The 20,280-nt window shown below is 47.0% G+C and overlaps 1 protein-coding gene across 2 annotated transcripts in view; it reads left to right on the top strand.

The window, feature by feature from the left end:
• Positions 1-20,280, top strand: part of SH3PXD2B (SH3 and PX domains 2B) — a 122,635-nt gene that overhangs the window by 49,873 nt on the left and 52,482 nt on the right. For both annotated transcript variants that reach the window (XM_065905144.1, XM_065905143.1), the window contains exons 4-5: positions 5,372-5,448; positions 16,533-16,624. In XM_065905144.1, coding sequence (XP_065761216.1) covers positions 5,372-5,448; positions 16,533-16,624 — 169 coding nt within the window. The remainder of the gene's footprint in view (positions 1-5,371; positions 5,449-16,532; positions 16,625-20,280) is intronic.

Raw genomic sequence — 20,280 nt, forward strand, 5'->3', positions numbered from 1 at the left:
TATCTGCTGTGGGCCAGTCACGGGGCTAAGTGCTTTCATTCGTTCATTTAGTCCTTAGAACAACCCAGCAGGGCAGACATTACTATGCCCACTTTGCAGATGAGGAAGTGAAGACTCAGAGAAATTATGATCACTTGCACAAATGGCAGAGCTGGGATTCAGACACAGGTATGGCAGGCTCTAAAATTTATGCCTAAAGTCAGATACCACAGGCTAAAATCCCAGTGTCTCTAATCATCCACTCTGTTCTCTTGGGTAAGTTACCTAAGCACACAGAGTTTCATTTCTACACTTGCACATTGGAGATCATAATGGTACATAAATGATAAAGTTGTTTTGAGGATTAGGTAAGTGCCTGGTGTGTAATTAGCAACAAGTAAGCACTTAACTAGTACTTTTCTGTACAGGTAATCAGCAAATTGACAATCACCCTAAATCACAAATATCACCCTAAATCACAAATATTTGGCCCTTAAGTCTTTTTCATTTTGAGGGGACAGCAGGGTAAGCCCCGAGATGGGGAGACTCTGAGTCAGCCAGGAGCTCATTCTCCCCTCTCCCACTTCAAGGTTCTATCAGCTTATCACTGTGGTCTTTCAAATACTGTCATTGTTGAGTGAGTTTAGAAACAGGGTAGATGTGTTTGCTAGGCCCCCATTTACTGGGAGTGTCGTTTACCTAAAAAATTATTGTTTTTAGTTCTTCCACGGGGAAAGAACACTGGAATGTTTTCCTCTATTGGAGATAACCCAGTGTGCCGGCTGCAGGAGTCAAATCTCAGTGCCCAGAGCACTTGCCGTGGAGTCCAGCAGACCAAGTCCTGTGACCTCAAGCAGACATCTCCCACCACCGAGCCTCAGTTTCCCCTTCTGTAAAATGGAATAGTGACCCCTGCTTCATAAGCTTCTCTCCCTGGCACATAGAAGGTTCTCAATAAAGGCAGAAACAGGGTTCGGGGACATTCGTTTGGAATTTCTGGGTATTTAGTATCATGGAATCCTGCTTAAGTGATCCATCTGGATATTCAAGTTGAAATGGGCTCTAAATGTATATTTTCTTCAAGACAGGAAAGGAAAACCGTGAGTTAGAGCTCTGCTGGATGAAAGGCAAAGCCAGCTCTGGAAAAACTTCCCAGAACAGGGAAGAACTTGAGCCGACCCTCTCCCCAGCCCCTGAAAGCTTTCGTGGTTACGTAATCCTCTTCCACCCACGAGTGCATGGAGGTGCAGTTCTCAGGGACTCGGCTCCACTGGCCTGCTCAGGAGACCCACTTGCAGCTTGGGGAGACCCCGCTGGGCCCCAGGGACCCTGGAGCATGCTTTCCAGGCCACCTCTTAGCTTTTCCTCGAGGCCAAGGCCAGGGGCAGGGATGGGTGGGAGGAACATCTCCCCCTCCGAGGGGTCAGTTTTCTGCCAAGACTGCCGCGTCAGCAGAACAAAAGCAAGTTTCTTGTTAGCACAAAGGCGGGGGAGGGGAGGGGAGAACAGGCCTGTGCAATTTTCCATCCCAGCAAGAGCTGGGGAAAGCCAACTTGGCAGAGGATGTGGCTTGAAAAATAAGAATTACAGTTTGGCCTTCCTCCACTATGGAAAACAAAAGCTTGCTCATTCCCACCAAAGGCTCTTCTCTCCTCTGAGGACCCTTTCCATTCCAGCAAGGCTGACCTGCGGGGAGGGCTGGGTGCAGGCTCGCTTGCCTTCCTTCCCCACAACTCGCACAGAACCCAGGCCGGGGGTGCGGCCCCATCAGCCTTTGCACCAGCCAAGCGGGTGCTGGCCCCGCAGTGCTGCCCCCCAGCCTGAGCGGTACTCCAGCTCCGCTGGGGATAAGTGATGAGGGAGCCTGTCGGTGACAGGTCTTAAGAAACCAAGTTAGGAATTGAAGAAAAGACATGTGCCCTTCCTAGTGGAGTGTCAGGCAGGTCCTGTAACCTTTCTTGTTGTTTTAAGTAATTACCTTTTTTAAGCACCTAGCAAGGGCCAAGCCCAGGGCTGGAGTGTCTTGGAGATTACTAAGACATGGGGTGGGTCTGGGGCGGTTCTCCCTTTTTGCAGATGAAGACACTGAGGCTCCAACAGGAAAATGCATTTCCCAAGGCAGTGCAGGAAGGAAGAGGACCCCCTGGGATTGGCCTGGGGCGCCCTGCTCATCACCCCAGAGCCTCTGCGTGTCTCCCTGCGCATGCTAATCTGCCACAGGGCTTCCTGCCCACTGTGTTGACATGAGCCCAGAGACTGTCCCACTAAGGCCACACGGGGAAGAGAAGAGACACTGCTGTGTCGCACCCCCAGGAGACGCTGAAGGCGCTGAGGTCCCCGTCCTCTCCCAGCCCCTGCAGGCCAGGCTGCAGGCAGATTCTCTCGGGAGGTGGCCCCTGCTGTTCCAGGGCCAGGGCCAGCCCCGCTGTAAAGATTTCGAGTCTGGTCACAGCCTTCTCGGTCAGCCTGTACACCCCACTCTGCCCACTTCCTCTGATTTTACAGAAGGGGAAATTGTACCAAACCGAGACCAAAATGTTTTTGATAGGGACTCCTCCTCCCATTTTGAGAAATGGATTAGAGGCAGGAAGCATTTGGCCTGTGGAATTTCTCTTCACAGGCATGCTTTTTTTTTTTTTTTAAAGGCTTGGGATTCTCCTAGAGATTCTGATCTTCAGGTGGTCCCACCCATGAGGGCGGTAATTTGATTATCACTGGGGCTGGGATGGGAACGGGAAGGCCAGCAGCCTTCTCTGGATTGGAGGCCAAGGATGCAAACCCCCTGCAGCACAGGGGCCCTGTTCCCCTCCTGGGAAACAGCAGCTGTCCAGTGTTGAGAAGGCAGGCCCCCAGTGCCCTGCACACGTGGGGCTCACACAGAGCCTGCACCTCGGGAGTCAGTGAGGGAATGCCGTCAGTTCTAGGAAGGCCAGGTTGTAAACCCCTTCCCACTTCCCTGCATAATTTCCTTTTTTCATTTTAAATGACATGAACGTTTTCGATTCCAGAAGTAATCAATGTTTAGGGTAGGGACTTTGGGGAAAGTATAAAGAAGAATACAAGAAGGCTTTGTCTTCCACCCTCAGAGACAAGCACTTTCCTCTGTGGTGCATTTCCACTGTGATGCATTTTCCTCTAGATTTTTTTCTCTCTTCTAACAGCCGTGGTATATCAGAAATTTGACTGATTCATCGGAATTAAACCCGTCACCACTATAAAGAAAGGAGAGCTTTGTTATTAAGGAATATTGATTTCATCTCCTTGTGGGTTTTTCTTTTTTTCCTTGTGGGTTTTTTTTAATTGATGGAAATGAGCAAAAAAGGATGACTGTTAGGTCGACCTTATCTACCTAATTTCCTGCTTGTGCCTTTTTGCCCAAGAGCAAGTTGTCCGATTATTTTACATGTGACATTAAGCATATGGCCTCTTTGGGTGCAAATCTCCTGACCACCTTGGATTGCAAATCTTCAAAAGTCAGAGGCTGTTTCCCATTATCCCTTCCAATTCTGTCCTATGACAAAATTCTTTGTTGACCTTTCCTGCCGTCTTGTCCCTGCTCACCCAAGCGTGACCCAGGCAGACAGCAGCCCCCAGCGCCGTCTCTCCTCACCCTGCCAGTTTTGTAACCCAAATTTGTTTCCATGACCTACCTCCTCGGACCAGGAGTAGGTGAAGTTCTCAGTAGGTGTCCGAGTTCCGCTGTCTGGAGGGCTGTGGCCTGCCCGTGCCGTCCTCTGTGAGCCCTGGAGACCCCTGGTCCGCCTGCATAAGCGTGGTGTGGGGGCTTGTCTGCGGCTCCCCCCGGCCCTCCTTGCTGTCTTATTTCTGGTTTTGCCTGCCCACTGTCTGTGTGGTGTGGCCACACTGCCTGGATCTTCAGTGCTTGAGCCTTGCCACCATCTCCCCATGAGAAGTGGCAGATCAGAGGGAACCCACTGATTTGCTTGAAACAAACCTCACCTGTAACATTTCAGCCTCTTGGATATTTCCCAAGGCCCTTGGTGACACCATTTATATACTTGCCTTTGCCCGTGACCCACATCCTCTGCCTCTGTGTCACATTGGAGGCTCTGGTATCACACCCCAGCACTCAGGTGTCAGCAGGCAAGCAGTGAGTGGGCCTCCTGTTAGTGTTCGGTGGGGGGAGGCGTGGAGCCTCTGTGACCACAGTGACTGGGGAAGGGATCGGAGGGATTTGCTGTCTTGGCAGGAAGAGTCCACCATCATACGTGGATCAGACGTGAGTGAGCGCCATGTGGCGGGGGCACAGAAGTGACTAAAACCCAGTCAACCCCTGTTTGGGCAGAGCCCCGTGACTGGTAGGAAGGAAGAAGAACTTGCAAATCATCAGTGTGATGTGTACAATAAGAAAGAGACAGGAACTCTTTTTTCTTTTTTATTAAAGTGTGGTTGATTTAAAATGTGTTAATTTCTACTATACAGAGAGTGACTCAGTTGTATATACTTTTTCATATTCTTTTCCATTATAGTTTATCGTAGGATATTGACTGTAGTTCCCTGTGCTCTTCAGTAGGACCTTGCTGTTTATCCATCCTGTATGTACTGGTCTGCTCTGCTGACCCCAAACTCCCAATCCACCCCCACCCCTTGGCGACCAAGTCTGCTCTGAAAGACACAGGAACTCATAGCCCATGTGAAGTGGGCAAGAGTTTCCCAGCAGGGATAGTGGGCGAGGTTGGGTGGGGAAGGTATTCCAGGAAGAGGGAAAGGCACTGCATTATGAGAGAGTACAGCACACCAGGGAAGCGTCAGGTGAGAGCAGGAAATATACAAAGAAGGAGGGGGGAAGGAGGCTGAGCTGTTGGGTGAGGGCATATCTGAGTGTTCCCTGAACTGCCCACGGTCTGAGAATGTTAGATTTAGACAGGGGGCCTCTGATCATCAGGTCTTCCTTCCTCGCTTCCAGTCTCCCCTATCTCACCAAAACTTAACCACTAAGTCCCACTCTGTCAGACCCTTGTACTAGAACTGTGGACAGGGTTTTGGGGGACCGGGCATGGGGTCATCCAAACCCTGCAGATGAGCAGCAGTGGGTATTGATGGCAGCCAGGAATTTAGGGACCACTTCTCAGATGGTGCAGTGGTAAAGAATTCGCCTGCCAGTGCAGGAGACCCAAGAGACGAGGGTTCGATCCCTAGGTTGGGAAGATACCCTGGAGTAGGAAATGGCAACCCACTCAAGTATTCTTGCCTAGAAAATCCATGGACAGAGGAGCCTGACGGGCTACAGTCCATGGGGCCCCAAAGAGCCAGACGTGACCAAGCACGCACACGCAAGCATACCAGAGGCAGCCACGTCCTCATCCTCCCAAGCTGCCGAGAGCTGGTCACCACTGCCTCTCAACACTGTATGCACTCTTGTCCTCCACAGGCAAAATTCTCTTCCGACGAAGCCACATTCGGGACGTGGCCGTAAAACGCCTGATACCAATAGATGAATACTGTAAGGTAAGTCTGAGAAATTCCAGTACTTTCCTGTGTCCCGTCTTCCCCTTGGATAGTTTTTTTTTTCCCTTCTCTTTTTCTGACTAAATGATGCCCATTGTGAAAGATCTGTACAGGTGAAAGAAATGTAAAGAAATTAGAAAAACCAACACCCATGACCCTTCAACTCAAAGGCAACAGTCATGAAGGTTTTTACATATTTCCTTTCTTTTTGTGTGCCTTTCATTACGACATTGAGACCATCCCATATGTGTTATTTTTGTCGCTCTTTCTCTTTTCTTTTGTATTATAAGAATTTCCCATGCTATTAAAAAATCTCCTTGAACCTTCTTTTAGTGGCTTCATAGTATTCCATTGTGCGTGAATGATCTAGAAGTTATTCAGCCAACTCCTGTTGTTGGACAGTGCAGCTGGCTTCCAGTCCCTTGAATGTTCTCAACCACGTGGAGCCTGTCTGCCTTTTGCTTTTATTTTGTTTGATTTGAGGTTGTGGTTGCGAAAGAAGCTTATTTTTCTTGTGTTTAGCTTCCTTAATCTTTAGGGTTTTTTTCTGTGACTCAAAATCACTAGCAGTTTGATTGGAGAATGGTGGGAATAGCGAAAACTGCCTTAAAAATGGAGCAGTGACTGCTTTTTCCCCCTAAGCTCAGGAACAAAGCAAGTGTGTTTGCTCTCTCCTCCTCTGTTCTGTGTTTGCCTGGAGACTGTGGCTGGTGTAAGCAGGCGAGAAAAAGAAATACAGGTAATACGGATTAGAAAGGAAGAAGGAGGGGTTTCCCTGGCGGTCCAGTGGTAGGAAGTCCACACTTCCAGTGCTTAGGCTCAATCCCTGATCAGGAAACTAGGATCCCGCATGCTGTGCGGCATGGCCAAATAAAAGGAAGAAAGAAGTAAAACTGCCTTGATTCACAGATGACATGATTCTACTATAAAAAACCGTAAGGGATCCACAAAAGCCTGCAGAAACTAATAAATGAACTTGCTTAGGCTACAAGACAAATATTAAAAACTCAATCGTATTTCTATATACTAGAAGTGAAAATGCCAAAAATGAAATTAAGAAAATAATTTCACTCACAATAACATCAAAAAGAATGGAGTAATTGGGAATAAATTTAATAAAAGAAATATACAGTTTATACGCTGTAACTGCAAAACATTGTTGAGAGAAATTAAAGAAACTAACTTAGTGAAGAGACATTCCATACTCATGGATTGGAAGACTCGATAGTGTTAAAATGGCAGTTCTCCCCCAATTGATCTACAGAATCAATTGGTATAAACTCTGCCAAAATCTTAGTAGGCTTTTTTGTGGAAATGAACAAGCTGATCCTAAAGTATATGGGGAAGTACAGAGAGTTCAGAATAGCCAAAACAATTTTGAAAAAAAGAAAAAGAACAAAATTGTACTACCCATTTTCCAAACTTCTTATGAAGCCGCAGTCATCAAGATAGTGATACTGGTATAAAGAGAGGCACATGAACCAGTGGAAGAGAATTGAGTCCGTAAGTAAACTCTTCAGATTTATACTCAGTTGATTTTCAACACAAATACCAAGAAATTCAATGGACAAGGGTAGTGTAGTCTTTTTAACAAATGATGGGATATTCATATGCAAAACAAATTTTTTTTTAATTAAATTGGACCCTGACCTCACACACATGCTTAAAAAATCAAGTCAAAAGCTCAAGCTCAAGTCAAAATGGATCACAGACCTAGACATAAAACTAAAACTACAAAACTTCTAGAAGCAAACATAGAAGAGAATCTTCATGACCTTGGTTTAGGCCAAGAGTTCACAGATACAGCACCAAAAGAGAAGAATTGATACACTGGACTTCATTAAACTTATACATTTCTGTGCTTCAAAGACATGCCACAGATTAGGAGAAAATATTTGTAAATCATATGTCTGAGGAGGGACTTTTGTTACGACTATATAAAGAGCTCTTACAACTTCAAGATAAAAAGACAACCAGCTTAAGGCTTTCTTGGTGGTCCAGTGGTTGGGACTCCAAGCTTCCTCTGCAGGGGACACAGGTTCAGCCCCTGGTCAGGGAACTAAGATTCCTCATGCCATGCAGCATGGTCAAAAAAATTAAATAAATACGCATATAAATAAGTAAATAGTTTTTTTTTTAAGGCAGCCAGTTTAACAATGGACAAAAGAGTGAATAGCAACTTCATCCATGAAGACATAACGATGCTTATTAAGCACATAAAAAGTTGTTCAACATCTTGAGTCATTAGGGCAAGATGAAATAAAATCGTCATAAGATGCCAACACAGCGCCCCAAATGCCTGTAATCAACAAGGCACAAGAGCAAAAGTTGGTGAGGATGTGGAGCAATGAGCTCCTCATTCTGTTAGGCGTGTGGCCGCATCACATGGCAAGCGGGATCTTAGTTCCCCAACCAGGGATCAAACCCACACCCCCTGCATTGGAAGCACACAGTTTCAACGCCCAAATGACCAGGGACATATGAAGGAACCTACTTTGGAAAACAGTTTTGGCAGTTTCTTCCAAAGTAACATTTACCACCCAACTACTCTCCGGTATATACTCACAAGAAGTGAACACTTCTATCCACACAGAGACTTGGATGCAGTTGTTCATCATAGCATTAATTCATGATAGCCCCAAAGTGGAAACAATCTCTATGTCTATAATCTGGTGAATAGATAAAGAATTCAATAGGCATTCAGTAGAGTATTATTAGACAGTGCAGTGCTGATCAGTGCTGCAAAATGAATGAATCTCAAAAACATGATGCTATGCGAAAGAAGCCAAATGCAAAAGGCTACATATTGTATGATTCCATTTACATGAAATGTGCAGAAAAGGCAGATTTAGAGAAAGCAGGTCAGTGGTTTCCTGGGCCTTGGGGCGGTGAAAATGGAGATTGACTGCAGATGAGGTTGGGGGAATTTTTGAGGTGATGGAAAAGTTCTAAAACTAGAATGTGGTGATGATTGCCCAACTCTATAATTTGAATTTGAATCATTGAATTGTACACTTATAATGGGTGAATTTTATGGTGCATAAATTTTACTTCAGTAAGTCTATTGAAAAATTTGAAGGGGAACAGTGCGGGGACAGATGCCCCCTCTCTTGGCAGGGGATGTCACGAAAGGGCAGAAAATCACTTCTCACTGTGCATCTGCTGTTTATCAGAGATGACCTTGTTTTGTCCCTGCAGTAACTTTGAGGAGGAGGTTTTCTCTCTCTTTTTGTGTTGATGAGAAAATGAAGACCCAGTAAAGTTACTTGCAGTAACAGTATTGGAGGCTTTGAGAGTTAAACCCGAGCCTTTTAGGACTTAGCACTCACATACCTCTTATCGCCTCTCTAAGAAAGTGATGGCCCCCTGATGCGAAGAGCTGACTCATTGGAAAAGATCCTGATGCTGGGAAAGATTGGGGGCAGGAGAAGGGGATGACAGAGAACAAGACAGTTGAATGGCATCACCGACTCAATGGACATGAGTTTGAGCAAGCTCAGGGAGATGGTGAAGGACAGGGAAGCCTGGCGTGCTGCTGTCCATGGGGTCAACAGAGAGGTGGACACAACTGAGCAGCTGAACAACAACAACAAGAAAGTACAAATTCAAGAGGCCGAAATAGCTAAGCTCATGTTTCACAGAAATAGACTTTTTCCCTCTCCTGAGGATGCCTTTAAAAGGGATGGAGGTGAGGGGCAGGGCCAGTCTCTCAGGCACAAAGAAACCACGTCTGCCTCCCTGATCTCAGAGGAAATTTCAGATCTTCCTCTCTTTGTCCTTTTCCAAATCTCTAGAGCCTGAAATTCCTCTGTCCAGGCCCTGCTGGCAGAAACTTCGTACTCTGGGGTCATCTTAGCCAACTGGAAAGTTCCACCTGGTACCTTCGCAGAAAGTGTTGTCTCTCAGCCCGTACACATTCTCCTGCTTCTTCCCCAGCCCAGCCAACTTCTCTCCAGAGTCACACCTTCCTCTCAAACCCGGGGTTCCCTGAACCCCTAGACACTTGATTTGGAAGAGGAAGTATAAAATCCTGGAGGAGTAAGGGACAGCAGCAGCTGCCTGCATCTGCTCTGCTTGGAGCAGTCCAGAGATCATGAATTGACCTGGATTAACCATAGGGGAGAAACTGCTTATGTTATATGAGCCACGTGGAAGTTACCGCCCCAGCTATTAATGCAGCGTAAGAAGCAGAGCAGATATTTGGGGGGTTTGGTTGGCCAGATTCCCTGAACTTGGCTTCAAGGAAACTGCCCTCCTGGAAGGAGATGAAACTTTATGTCTTGTATCACAAGGCCTGTGAAGTCTTTTAGAGACTGCATAGACCTTTATGTAACATTTGGGCTCTGTTATTGACATCATTGTGAGCTGACTTAAGCCAATGTGATCAGTCTCTGTTTTAGCATTATTTTGGTAGAAATTGGGCAATTTCCAACAGATGAAGATAGAAGAGGGCTGTAGATGTCCCTATAACTACCTACCAGCTAGGAAGTAACTTGCTGCTCAATCAGGCCTATTATAAAGTTTCTGTGATTACCATAATATGCCATCAGCACAAGGATAGACTAACCATTGCAACAGAATAGAGAACCCAAAAACAGATCCATGTGTATTTGGACACTTTGATATTAACAAAAGCAGCTTTGTAAGATCATTGAGGAAAGATAGGATTCCTCAGTAAATGGATGTCTATATTGGAAAAAAAACAAAAAGGATAACTAACTCCTGCCTCACACTACACATATAATCATTTCCAAGTACATTAAAGACTTAAATGTAAGAGGCAATTATAAAAGGTTTTGGAAAATAAAAATAGAAAAATTCCTCATAATCTCAAGGTATTGAGGGACTTCTAAAGACACAAAAAGTTCCAAGCATAAAACGGTGGAGTTATTGGACTACGTGAAGTTCAAGAACTTCTGTTCATCAAAAGACACAATGAGAACAAGACTCGGCCAAATCCTTCCCCACACACAAGCGTTTGTTATCAAGCAGTTCCCCAGACAGCTTCTCAAGTTGTTCTGTAAACTCGGTGAAATACCAGCTGTCTTGTCTGACACCACTTTGCATGAAAGTTTTCTCAAGACAGATGCAATGATATCATAGTGGCAGGATCAGCTAATCCTAACCATGGTGTGACAGGAAAATCTTCAGGAAGAGGCTGAACACAGAGGATTCAGAATCCGAGAGCCGGGACACCATGTCGAAGGGTGTTTAATGCTGGGCTAACCACGTTCTGTTCATGCAAGGGCCACCCCTCATTTTACCAGTGAAAATTATTTCTGACAACTGTTATGCTAGTGGATAGAGGCTCTGGTGTTGGTCAGAGGGGGATATACCTGAAGCCCCAAAGTTGCCTTTTCTGACGTGAGAACTTGTGATTAGAGTCTGTAACTTGCTAAAGTGTTCATTCCTGATGAAGGTCCTTCAGATAATAACTCACCATTATCAGGGTATAGGTTACTTTGACACACACACATGCATTTCCACGAGTTTGTGAGTGTTTATGCTCATGCCATAGTACCTGACTTTTTAATTTTATTCAAGTGTAATTGATTTACAGTGTTGTGTTAGTATCTGCTGCACAGCAGAATGAGTCAGCTTTGCACACGTGTTCTTTCTCATAGTCTTGCATTCTGGTTTATTGCAGGATATTGAATATAGTTCCCTGTGCTATCTAGTAGGACCTTGTTATTTAACCATGCTATATATAATAGTTTGTATCTGCTAACCCCAAACTCCCAATCCATCCCTCCCCCACCGCCTCTACTGTGCTGTAGGCAGTGTGGGGACTTCCCTGGTGGCTCAGATGGTAAAGAATCTGCCTCCAATGCAGGAGACCCAGGTTCCATCGCTGGGTTGGGAAGAGCCCCTGGAGAAGGGAATGGCTACCCACTCCAGTACTCTTGTCTGGAGAATGCTATGGATAGAGGAGCCTGGTGGGCTACAGTCCATGGGGTCACAAAGAGTCGGACACAACTGAGCGACTAACAGCAACAACATAGGCAAAATGTAACAACAGTGTCTATCAGACTCCAGCCCCTTGAGGCTTCGCCTGGAGATTCTTACCGTATTCAACCACCTGTATTACTATGAATATGTTTCTTCAATTAATTCACTTTTTAAACTTTTTAAAGAATATATATTTTAGAGGAAATTTTATATCACAATCATAATGTAAAACTGATTTCACTTACCCCAAAAGTAAAAATTAAACCAGCAATGCAACAGCAACAAGAAATATTTTTAAATCTAGCCAGCTGCTGTTACCTACTACCAGAGGAAAGTCTGTAAAGCCTGGTCATGTTCGTGGGAAGCAGGCTGGGGAAGTACTTTCTTCTAGCAATTGTATAGTTTCAGTCTTATGTTTAAGTCTTTAGTCCACTTTTGAGTTGATTTTTGTGCATGATATAAGATAAAGACACGATTTCATTTTTTTTGCATATGGGTATCAGTTTTCCCAGGACCATTTGTTTAAGAGACTGTCCTGTCCCTGTATGTATTCTTGGCGCCTTTGCTGAGGATCAGTTAACCACATGCGTGGCTTTATTTCAGCACTCTTGGCAATGATCTCATGGATATGACACCAAAAGTGCAGGCAACAGAAACAAAAATAAAGAAGTGGGAATGCATTGAACTAAAAAACTTCTGCACAACAAAGTATACTATCTATAGAATAAAAAGGCAGGCTACCAGATGGGAGCAAATATTTGCAAATTACATACCTGATAAGAAGGTAATCCCCCAAATACGTAAAGAACTCATACATCTCATTAAACAAAAAGAGCTAATAGTCCAATATTTAAATAGGCTAATGGCTTGAAATTCTCCAGAGAAGATACTCAAGTGACCGATAGGTATATGAAGAGTTGCTCAGTTTCACTAATCATCAGGGAAATGCAAATCAAAACCACAATATAATATCACCTCACATCTGTCATGATGGCTGGTATCAAAAACAGCAACGGCACCAGACAACGTGCCGGTGAGGATACAGGGAAATCGGCACCCTCGCACACCGTGCTGGAATGCAAAGTGCAGCCGAATGCAAAACAGTGTGGAGGATCCTCAAAAAGTTAAAAATAGAGCTATCGTGTAGTCAACCAATCCTATTTCTGGGTATTTGTCAAAGGAATTGAAATCGGGATATGAAAGCGGTATTAACACACCCATGTTCATTGCAGCACTGTTGACAACAGCCAAGATGTAGAAACAGCCTCCCTGTGGCCTGTGCATACGATGGAATACTATTCAGCCTATGCAAAGAAATTCAGCAATACACAGCAACAGGGGTAAACCTTAAGTTAAAGACGCTGTCCTAAGTGAAATAAGCCAGTCACAGAAAGACCAAATACTGTATGGTTCCACTTACTTGAGACATCTAAAATAGTCAGATTTGTGGAGTCAAAGAGTGAAATGGTTGGGACTTCCCTGGCCGTCCAGTGGCTAAGACTGCAACGCTCCCAGTGCAGGGAGCACAGTTTCCACCCCTGATTGGGGAGCTAAGATCCTGAATGCTGCAGGGCGTGACCTAAAAAGAGAAGAGGTGAAACAAGTGGTTTCCAGGGGCTGGTGGTGAGGGGAAAATGAGGAGCTAGTAATCAATAGGCGTAAGGTTTCAGTCAAGCAAGGTGAATCAGCTCTAGAAATCTGGTGTACCGCAGCCAACAGCACTGTGCTGTACGCTTAGAACTTTGTTGAAGACACACTCTCTCTCTATAGCTGAGGCATTGTTCCTGAACTGAATCACCTCGCTGACTCCAAAGTCACCCCTGCAAGCAGCACACTGTTGCTCTTGGTACAGTGCAGAGGGCCCAAGAGTTAACCACATGTTTATCAAGCAGCTAGTACATGATAGATACTTGCTCACTTGTTCTGTCGCACAACCCTCCAGGTAGGGTGTTACTTATTTCTCTTTTACAGACAGCAGACTGAGGCTCAGAGGTGCTAGAATGTGGCCAGGGCGGACCCAGGACCTGTCTGACATTACACAGACAAGCAGGACTTGCTCTCCTCACCTCTCCTTGTGCCCCTATGACAAGTAGCCACATCATCCCTTCCACGGGGAACAGAACCAGAGTTTTCCTGGGACTGTGATTCTCTGTCATTACTGACCAAACACGAGATGATTCTGGGGTATTTCAGAAGCAGAACTATTGCTGTGCCCTGGGTCATGTTTTTGGAAGTATCAAAGTATTCAGAACCGCCCTTTATGAGTAACTTGGCTTTATTTTATGCCTCGAGGGTTTGGTTGGGCTTTTACCTCCTTAGGAATTGCTCGGGAACAGACAAGAACCTGGTCTTGTCTTCTGTGGGCCTCATTGTCCCTTCTTCACTGGCCTCTTGGAATTTCTGCCCATTTTGGCAGACAGGCCCCCTCTAGGCAGAGACTCTGGCCACCTCAGGGCTTGCCCAGGGCCACGTGGCCACCTCCAGGCCTCATCCTCATTCATCCAGCAGACACTTTGGACCAGATGCCAGGGCCCTCTTGGCACTGTCGAGGCACCTGGGGAAGGTGCAGGAGGAAGCCCTCCGTAGATTTGAGGTAGAGCAGCTGCAGTCGGCTCCTTTGGCCCCGCGTCCTAGTTAACCCCCCCAGAACCCCCATTTCCCCATCTCTAGAGTAGGCCAGCCCTCTCAGGATGATATGACATGATGCAGACAGATGTATTTTAGGAGCCGTCAAGTGCTGAGCCCACAGAAAGGGAATGTTGTGTTTGCAGTCTGGGGGGAGCCGCAAGATTTCTGCCCACGAGGCAGCCAGGACACACCACAGTTCAGCATATGATCAGCTCCTTCATTATGTGGTTCCAACTGCAAGAACTGCAGGATTTCAGAGGAAAGAACGACCCACAGGGAGCCCCAGGATAGCAGGAGAGTAAATACTGTTCCAAACCAGAAGAGAAGGGGGTCAGAAATGATGGGGGGTGGTGATATCCGTTTTCTCCCTCCTGAGCTCTCTGCCTCTGGCCTGGATAAGACTGGTCCTGGAAAGTTGCTGCAGGGCAGAAGATCCTGCAAGGCTAATAAAAAGTATCAGTGAGTCACAGATACCAGGCCCTCCAAGTCAGCATCCTTTATCTTCCTTATCCATTGTAGAAAGTTGACAGTGGCCAGGGAAGGCACACTGCTAAAACACATGCACCCGCTGCTCCACTTTAGGTTTGGGCCAGGTCATACATGAGGAGAAGGGAGGTGACTTAAAGTCAGAGCCTGATTCAAAGGTCCTGTTGGATCTGCAACACACTGGAATCTCAAGGGGTGAATTAACAAAATGTGTCCTATACATACAATGGAATACCATTTAGCCTTGAAAAGGCAGGACATTCTGACACACACTGCATACTACTATGTGGATGAACCTTGAGGTCATGATGCTAAGTGAATCAGCCAGTCCTAAGGAGACACGTACTGCATGATTGCCCTTATATGAATGAGGTACCTGCAGTAGTCAAAGTCACACACACAGAAAGTGAATGGCAGTTGCCAGGTCCGGAGGAGAGTGAAGAGCTGTCATTTGATGGGAGCAGGATTGCAGTCTCCCAGGATGAGAAGAGATCTGGGGATTGATGGTGGTGATGCGTGACTGTACTCAATGCCCCTGAGTGGTACATAAAAATGATAAGGGTGGTAATGACATCATGTATATTTTACCACAACTAAAAGTTCTCTAAAACCAGGAAGATAAATCATGTAGGGGCAAAATACCCCCTGAAAATGCTGTAGAAGGTTCCACACTGGAGACCCCGCAGCCATCTCTCCATACTCCGTCATCGTCCAGTGGCAGGGTTAGAAAATCACTTTGGGTGGGGATGACTTTTAGAGCCTTGTTTCACAGAAAATACGAGACAAACCTTTTCCACTCCAAACTCCACACTCAGCATGGTAAGAAGGCATAGAAACCCCAGGGAATGAGGCCTTCTGTGGCGAGATCAGGGTCCCGCCTCACCCCATAGCACACCCATGCTGCTTAAATTCATGTGTCTGCACCGGCCCTGCCTGCTCAGAAGTTTATAATAAAGTGTGTACATGAAACAGCTCTACTTCACTCAGATTTGCATCCTCAGAACCTGTGCCAGAGGGGGCTTAAGTGAATATTTGCTAAATTAAGTTGTTTATTCATTTTGGAGCCATGGTCTTTGTTTCACATCCTTTCCTGATGGGATGTACCCTGTAATTCTGTCCTGTTTGACCCAGAAATCAGTCAGTGCTGGGCATAAAGTAAATGTCTGTTGAATCATTAAATAGCTGTTGGTAGATAAATTGCATAAGAAATGCCTGGGTCCACTTTGTGTCTCCACCCACACCCCCTCCACCACCACCTGCTTATCTAGCTGGTTGGGACAGTTGAGGCTCCTTTAAATGATGAACCATGGGGGCAGATGAACATGGACATGAGCAGTGGGATGTCCCGGGTATTTCAACCTCTCTGACCTCTACCTCAATCATGAAATAGTCACTTCACTTGAACCCTTCAGATCCATGAGTTAGGACATGTGGGCCTGTCATGTTGGAAGCAATGTAAACGTCACCAGTCAGTAGGCAGCTGGTTGAGTCAAGCATGAGATTTCCATCCAGCAGACACTGAGCATCCCGTAGAGATGGTGATGTAGAGAACAGGGCACGAAGTTCACAATTTTTAAAGGCATTTTTATTGAAGTATAGTTGATTTACAACGTTGTGTTAGCTTCTGGTTACAGCAAAGTGGTTTAGCTATATGCAGATATATATATATTCTTTTCCATATCCTGTTCCATTATGGTTTATTGCAAGATATTGAATATAGTTCCCTGTGCTATATAATAGGACCTTGTTCATAATTCATGGTTTTGTCTAAATATGTACATATTATTTGTTGAAGTATGCCTGTAATATATGTGTGTGTATATATTCTGTGTGTGTGTGTTCCCTAAGCCAGCCAGTGGAGCATCACCAGGAAACTTACTAGAGTTGTACATTCTCAGGCCCCACTCCAGACCTACTGAGTCTGAAAGTCTGGGGGGTGGGTGATCATGATGGAGTCTTGACTTTCTGCATCCTGACCACTCTTCCCTTCCGCTGAGCTTGCCTGCGTGTCTCTCCTGCAGGCCCTGATCCAGCTGCCACCGTATATCTCCCAGTGTGATGAGGTGCTGCAATTCTTTGAAACAAGACCGGAGGACCTGAACCCCCCCAGAGAGTAAGTTGGTTTGTGGATCTCCCTCCAGCGTGTTCTCACAGCCCTCCTTCCTGCCGGGCCAGCCAGCCCCAGGAGCAATTACAGGAAAGCTAAGTAGAAACGGAATTAGATTCTCTCAGTGGAGCCCCTGCCAGGCCTCACCTCTTATGGCCTCCTCAGTGACCACAGGCGGTGCAGGTGAGTTTTACAGGTGACGGAAGCTGGCCGCGTGCACCTCTGAATTCCCTAGCGCTCCCCATGGCACGTGAACGGGAGTCGGTGAGCCCCCGAGGTGGGGACTGTGTGCCCTGTCCTCGAAGGCGGGTGTGCTCACGACCATCGGGGACGTGAGTGAGGGGGGCCCCTTGGAGGCCCCGTCGCTCGTGTCGGGACCAGGGTCTGATCGCGTTCTCCTGCAGCAGATGGCCTGCGCTTCCAGGGGCCGGGCGGCTCCTCCCCCACCGTCCAGCGCACATCGCATGGAATCCAACACCACCTGCCCGCCGGCCGTCTCACTCCAGCAGTGGACGGCACCCGCAGGAAACGCTGACTTAGGCGTGGTGCTTTTTTCAAAAAGCCCGTTTGGGGGAAAATGCCTGTGTGTTTGCAGAAAGAAGGGATCTGTCTAATGGAGAAGTCACAGTAGAGGGAGTGGAGGACACAGACCACAGGTGCTGGGCTGTCCTGGGTCATAGGAGCAAGTGCTGGCAGGCTTGGGGGTCCACTGCCACCCTGGCAGGAAGAGCTGAGAAGTGCCAGCCAGGCACAGTTCTTGGAGGAGTGCGAATGTTCCTCTTAGCTCTGAGCGTAACTCACTGCCCAGAGCAGCAGTGGTGACCCAGGCTTTCATGGATTCAATATTAGGTGAGGCTTGCAAGACTCGCGTTGCCTTCTGGAAGTGAATCTGGTGAAGACACAGAGCTTAGTTTTTCAATAGCCCTGTAAGGTGAAAGCAGCAGAGAGTTCTAACAAGTAGAATCAAGCCATTTATACACACTCACAGAGCGACATGCAGAATCAAGTTTGGAGGTCACCCGAAGTGAGCTGCTCACTCGGGACTAATGGCTTAACTATCCGCAGGTGATAAGCTTAACTTTCTGTGATAAATATCGTTTCCTGTGACAAGCACAGTATAAGTGAAGATAGCTTCTCAGAGACAGCCTACAGAAGTGTGGGGGATGACATTTCATCAGGGACCCCAGTAAATCTTTTGAATCAGAACATCACAAGGGAATGCCTTGCCAACCCGGGGATTTTTTGGAAAGGTGCAGGATAAGTATAAAACTGCTCTGGGCCTACAGCCCATCCTGGCTGATATTTCCATTCCTGGTGCCTTCAGCATTTGTGCCTGGCCAACATTTCCCAGCTTTTATGGACAAAACAAGACATGGTGAAATATCCCCAAGGGATCTTCGTCTGCAGTGCTCCCAGGCAGTCAAGAGTTAAACTGTCAGTTCAGGCTTGTAGACCCTGACTTCGAGTCTCATCTCTAGGGGAGGTGAATCCAAGGATATGGAGTGTAGCATGTTCGGTTCCTACTTCATTGTCTCACAGAACTGCCAGGTAGGAGTTGTCATTCCATTTTCCAGGTGAGGAAGTTGAGGTTCACAGTAATGAAGGATACTTGCCCAAGGACACACAGTTTGGGAGAGGTGAGGTGACTCTTCCTCAGATCTACCTGAGTCTGAACGTAAGCTCTGTATATATCTTCCACAAAAGGGACAACCAGACTTAAGAGAAAGAGTCTGGGTTTGCAATCAGGTACATCCAGGTTCAAATCTTGCCTCTACCACACATGGGCTGTGTAGCCTGGGCCTTGATTTCCGTCCCTGTGAAATGGGAATAGCATTGCAGCTTATGGTTACAGTGACGATGGAGTGGCTACCACAAGTAGGAATTCCGGGAACCTGCCAAGAGCTCAAAAAGTGGTGGCCCGTGGTCTTTTCTCCTCTCTGGGTATCCAGCCATAGCTGGTTATATCCCAGAGTTGTTCAGGATGTCCCTCGATAGGCCCCCACTGGGAGGATTGCTAGGCCACTGTTAAGCCGAGTGGCTCTGGGCAGGCTGCTCCTCACGCCTGCGCCCATCTCCTGTCTCATGGGGTGGATCTGATAGCACCTCCCTTGCAGCTTTGCTCAAGAATCCAATGACAAGATGCAGAGAGAAGCTCTTGGCCAGCACTCCGCAAACCTGACTCAGTACCCACGGGAGAAAAGGCAAAATGCCAGCCTCTGAGGGGCAGAGCTGACCTGGGTGTGGCTTCCCTGATCCACTGGATTCGGTGACTTCCAGATTTTCTTCTACCTCGTCTCAGCATCCCAGAGATCTTAACTTTGAGGAGGATCACAGAGCATTTAGAGAACCCAATAAAAGCTTTCTTCCTTCTCTCAAAAAAAAAACAAAAACGCCCCAGTTTCTGGAGTCCCTCAGTTCTGTTGGGTCCCTTTCAGGGACCTGAAGTTAAGAACAGCCACCCAGGCGCCCCTGTGAGCGTTAATGCTCGCATGCCCTCGGCCTCCTGCCTGGCGAGGGTGGTGCGTGCGTCCCCAGCCTCCGAGCAGGCCTCACCCCAGCTCATCTGCAGACATGGGAGAGGGCCACGCCTGCCCGGGGCAGCCCGCTGTGCTGGAGAAGGGTCTGGCCACTTGTGTGCAGGAAGGAAGGACACTGGGGCCCGTGGGTGGGAGCCAGCCCTCTCAAGGGCCTGGGGTGTCGGGGAGGCTGGGTGGGGGCTTGATCACGCTCGCTGGTGCCACGGCATGACCTTCCCCACTTACTGGCTGGCTTGGGCTGGCAGAAGGGACACAGGGCCGGGAGGTCTGAGCCCAGGGGTGCCAGCATTGTTCATTCGTTCAGGAAATAGGTATCGAGCACCTGCCCACGGCCAGGCCCAAGGGCTGGGCACGGGGGACACGGAGAGGACATGCCAGATGCAGTCTGTGCCCACAGGGAGCTTCCAGTCTGCTGGCCAGGTAGCCAGCTGTTCCCCCCGGGCAGAGCAATCCCCTCCCCTCCCGCCTCACTTACTTCATCTGTGAAATGAGACTGCATCACCTGCCCCACCTGCATTATGGGGTTACTGGGAGACCGAACAGAAATACCAATGGGAAGATTAGGACATGATCAGCAGCTGGTTTTCTGGAGTTTGGGGGCTGAAATCATGATGGTGCCCCCTGGGTATTATGTTAGAAAATACCAAAGATAGATTTTCTCCAGTTTCCTGGAGTTAGAGTTTTGTTCTTATACTTTTCAGGTGGATCCATTTCCTCCCTTCTTTGGTGGGAATAATAGTACTGTCATTATTGACAAAGGAATTGGTTCCAAGGCCCCCCACAGATAGCAAAATCCACGGATGCTTAAGTCCCTTATATAAGATGGTGCAGTGTTTGCATATAACCTATGCACAGCCTCTCATATACATTAAATCATCTCTAGATTACTTATAATATCTGATGCAATATAAATGCTCTATAAATAGTTGCCAGGCACACAGCAAATTATGTTTTGCTTTTTGGAAATTTCTGGAATTTTTTCCCAAACATTTTCAATCCAAGGTTGGTTGAATCCATGGATGTGGGACCCACAGTCATTGTGAGGTTTGGCGTATGTGTGAAGGGCTTAGGACAGTGCCTGGCACGTAGTAAGTACACAGTTTTCACATCTCCTTGGCTGCCAGG

The sequence above is a fragment of the Muntiacus reevesi genome, chromosome 14 (assembly GCF_963930625.1).
Source record: "Muntiacus reevesi chromosome 14, mMunRee1.1, whole genome shotgun sequence".
Classification (NCBI taxonomy): Eukaryota; Metazoa; Chordata; class Mammalia; order Artiodactyla; family Cervidae; genus Muntiacus; species Muntiacus reevesi.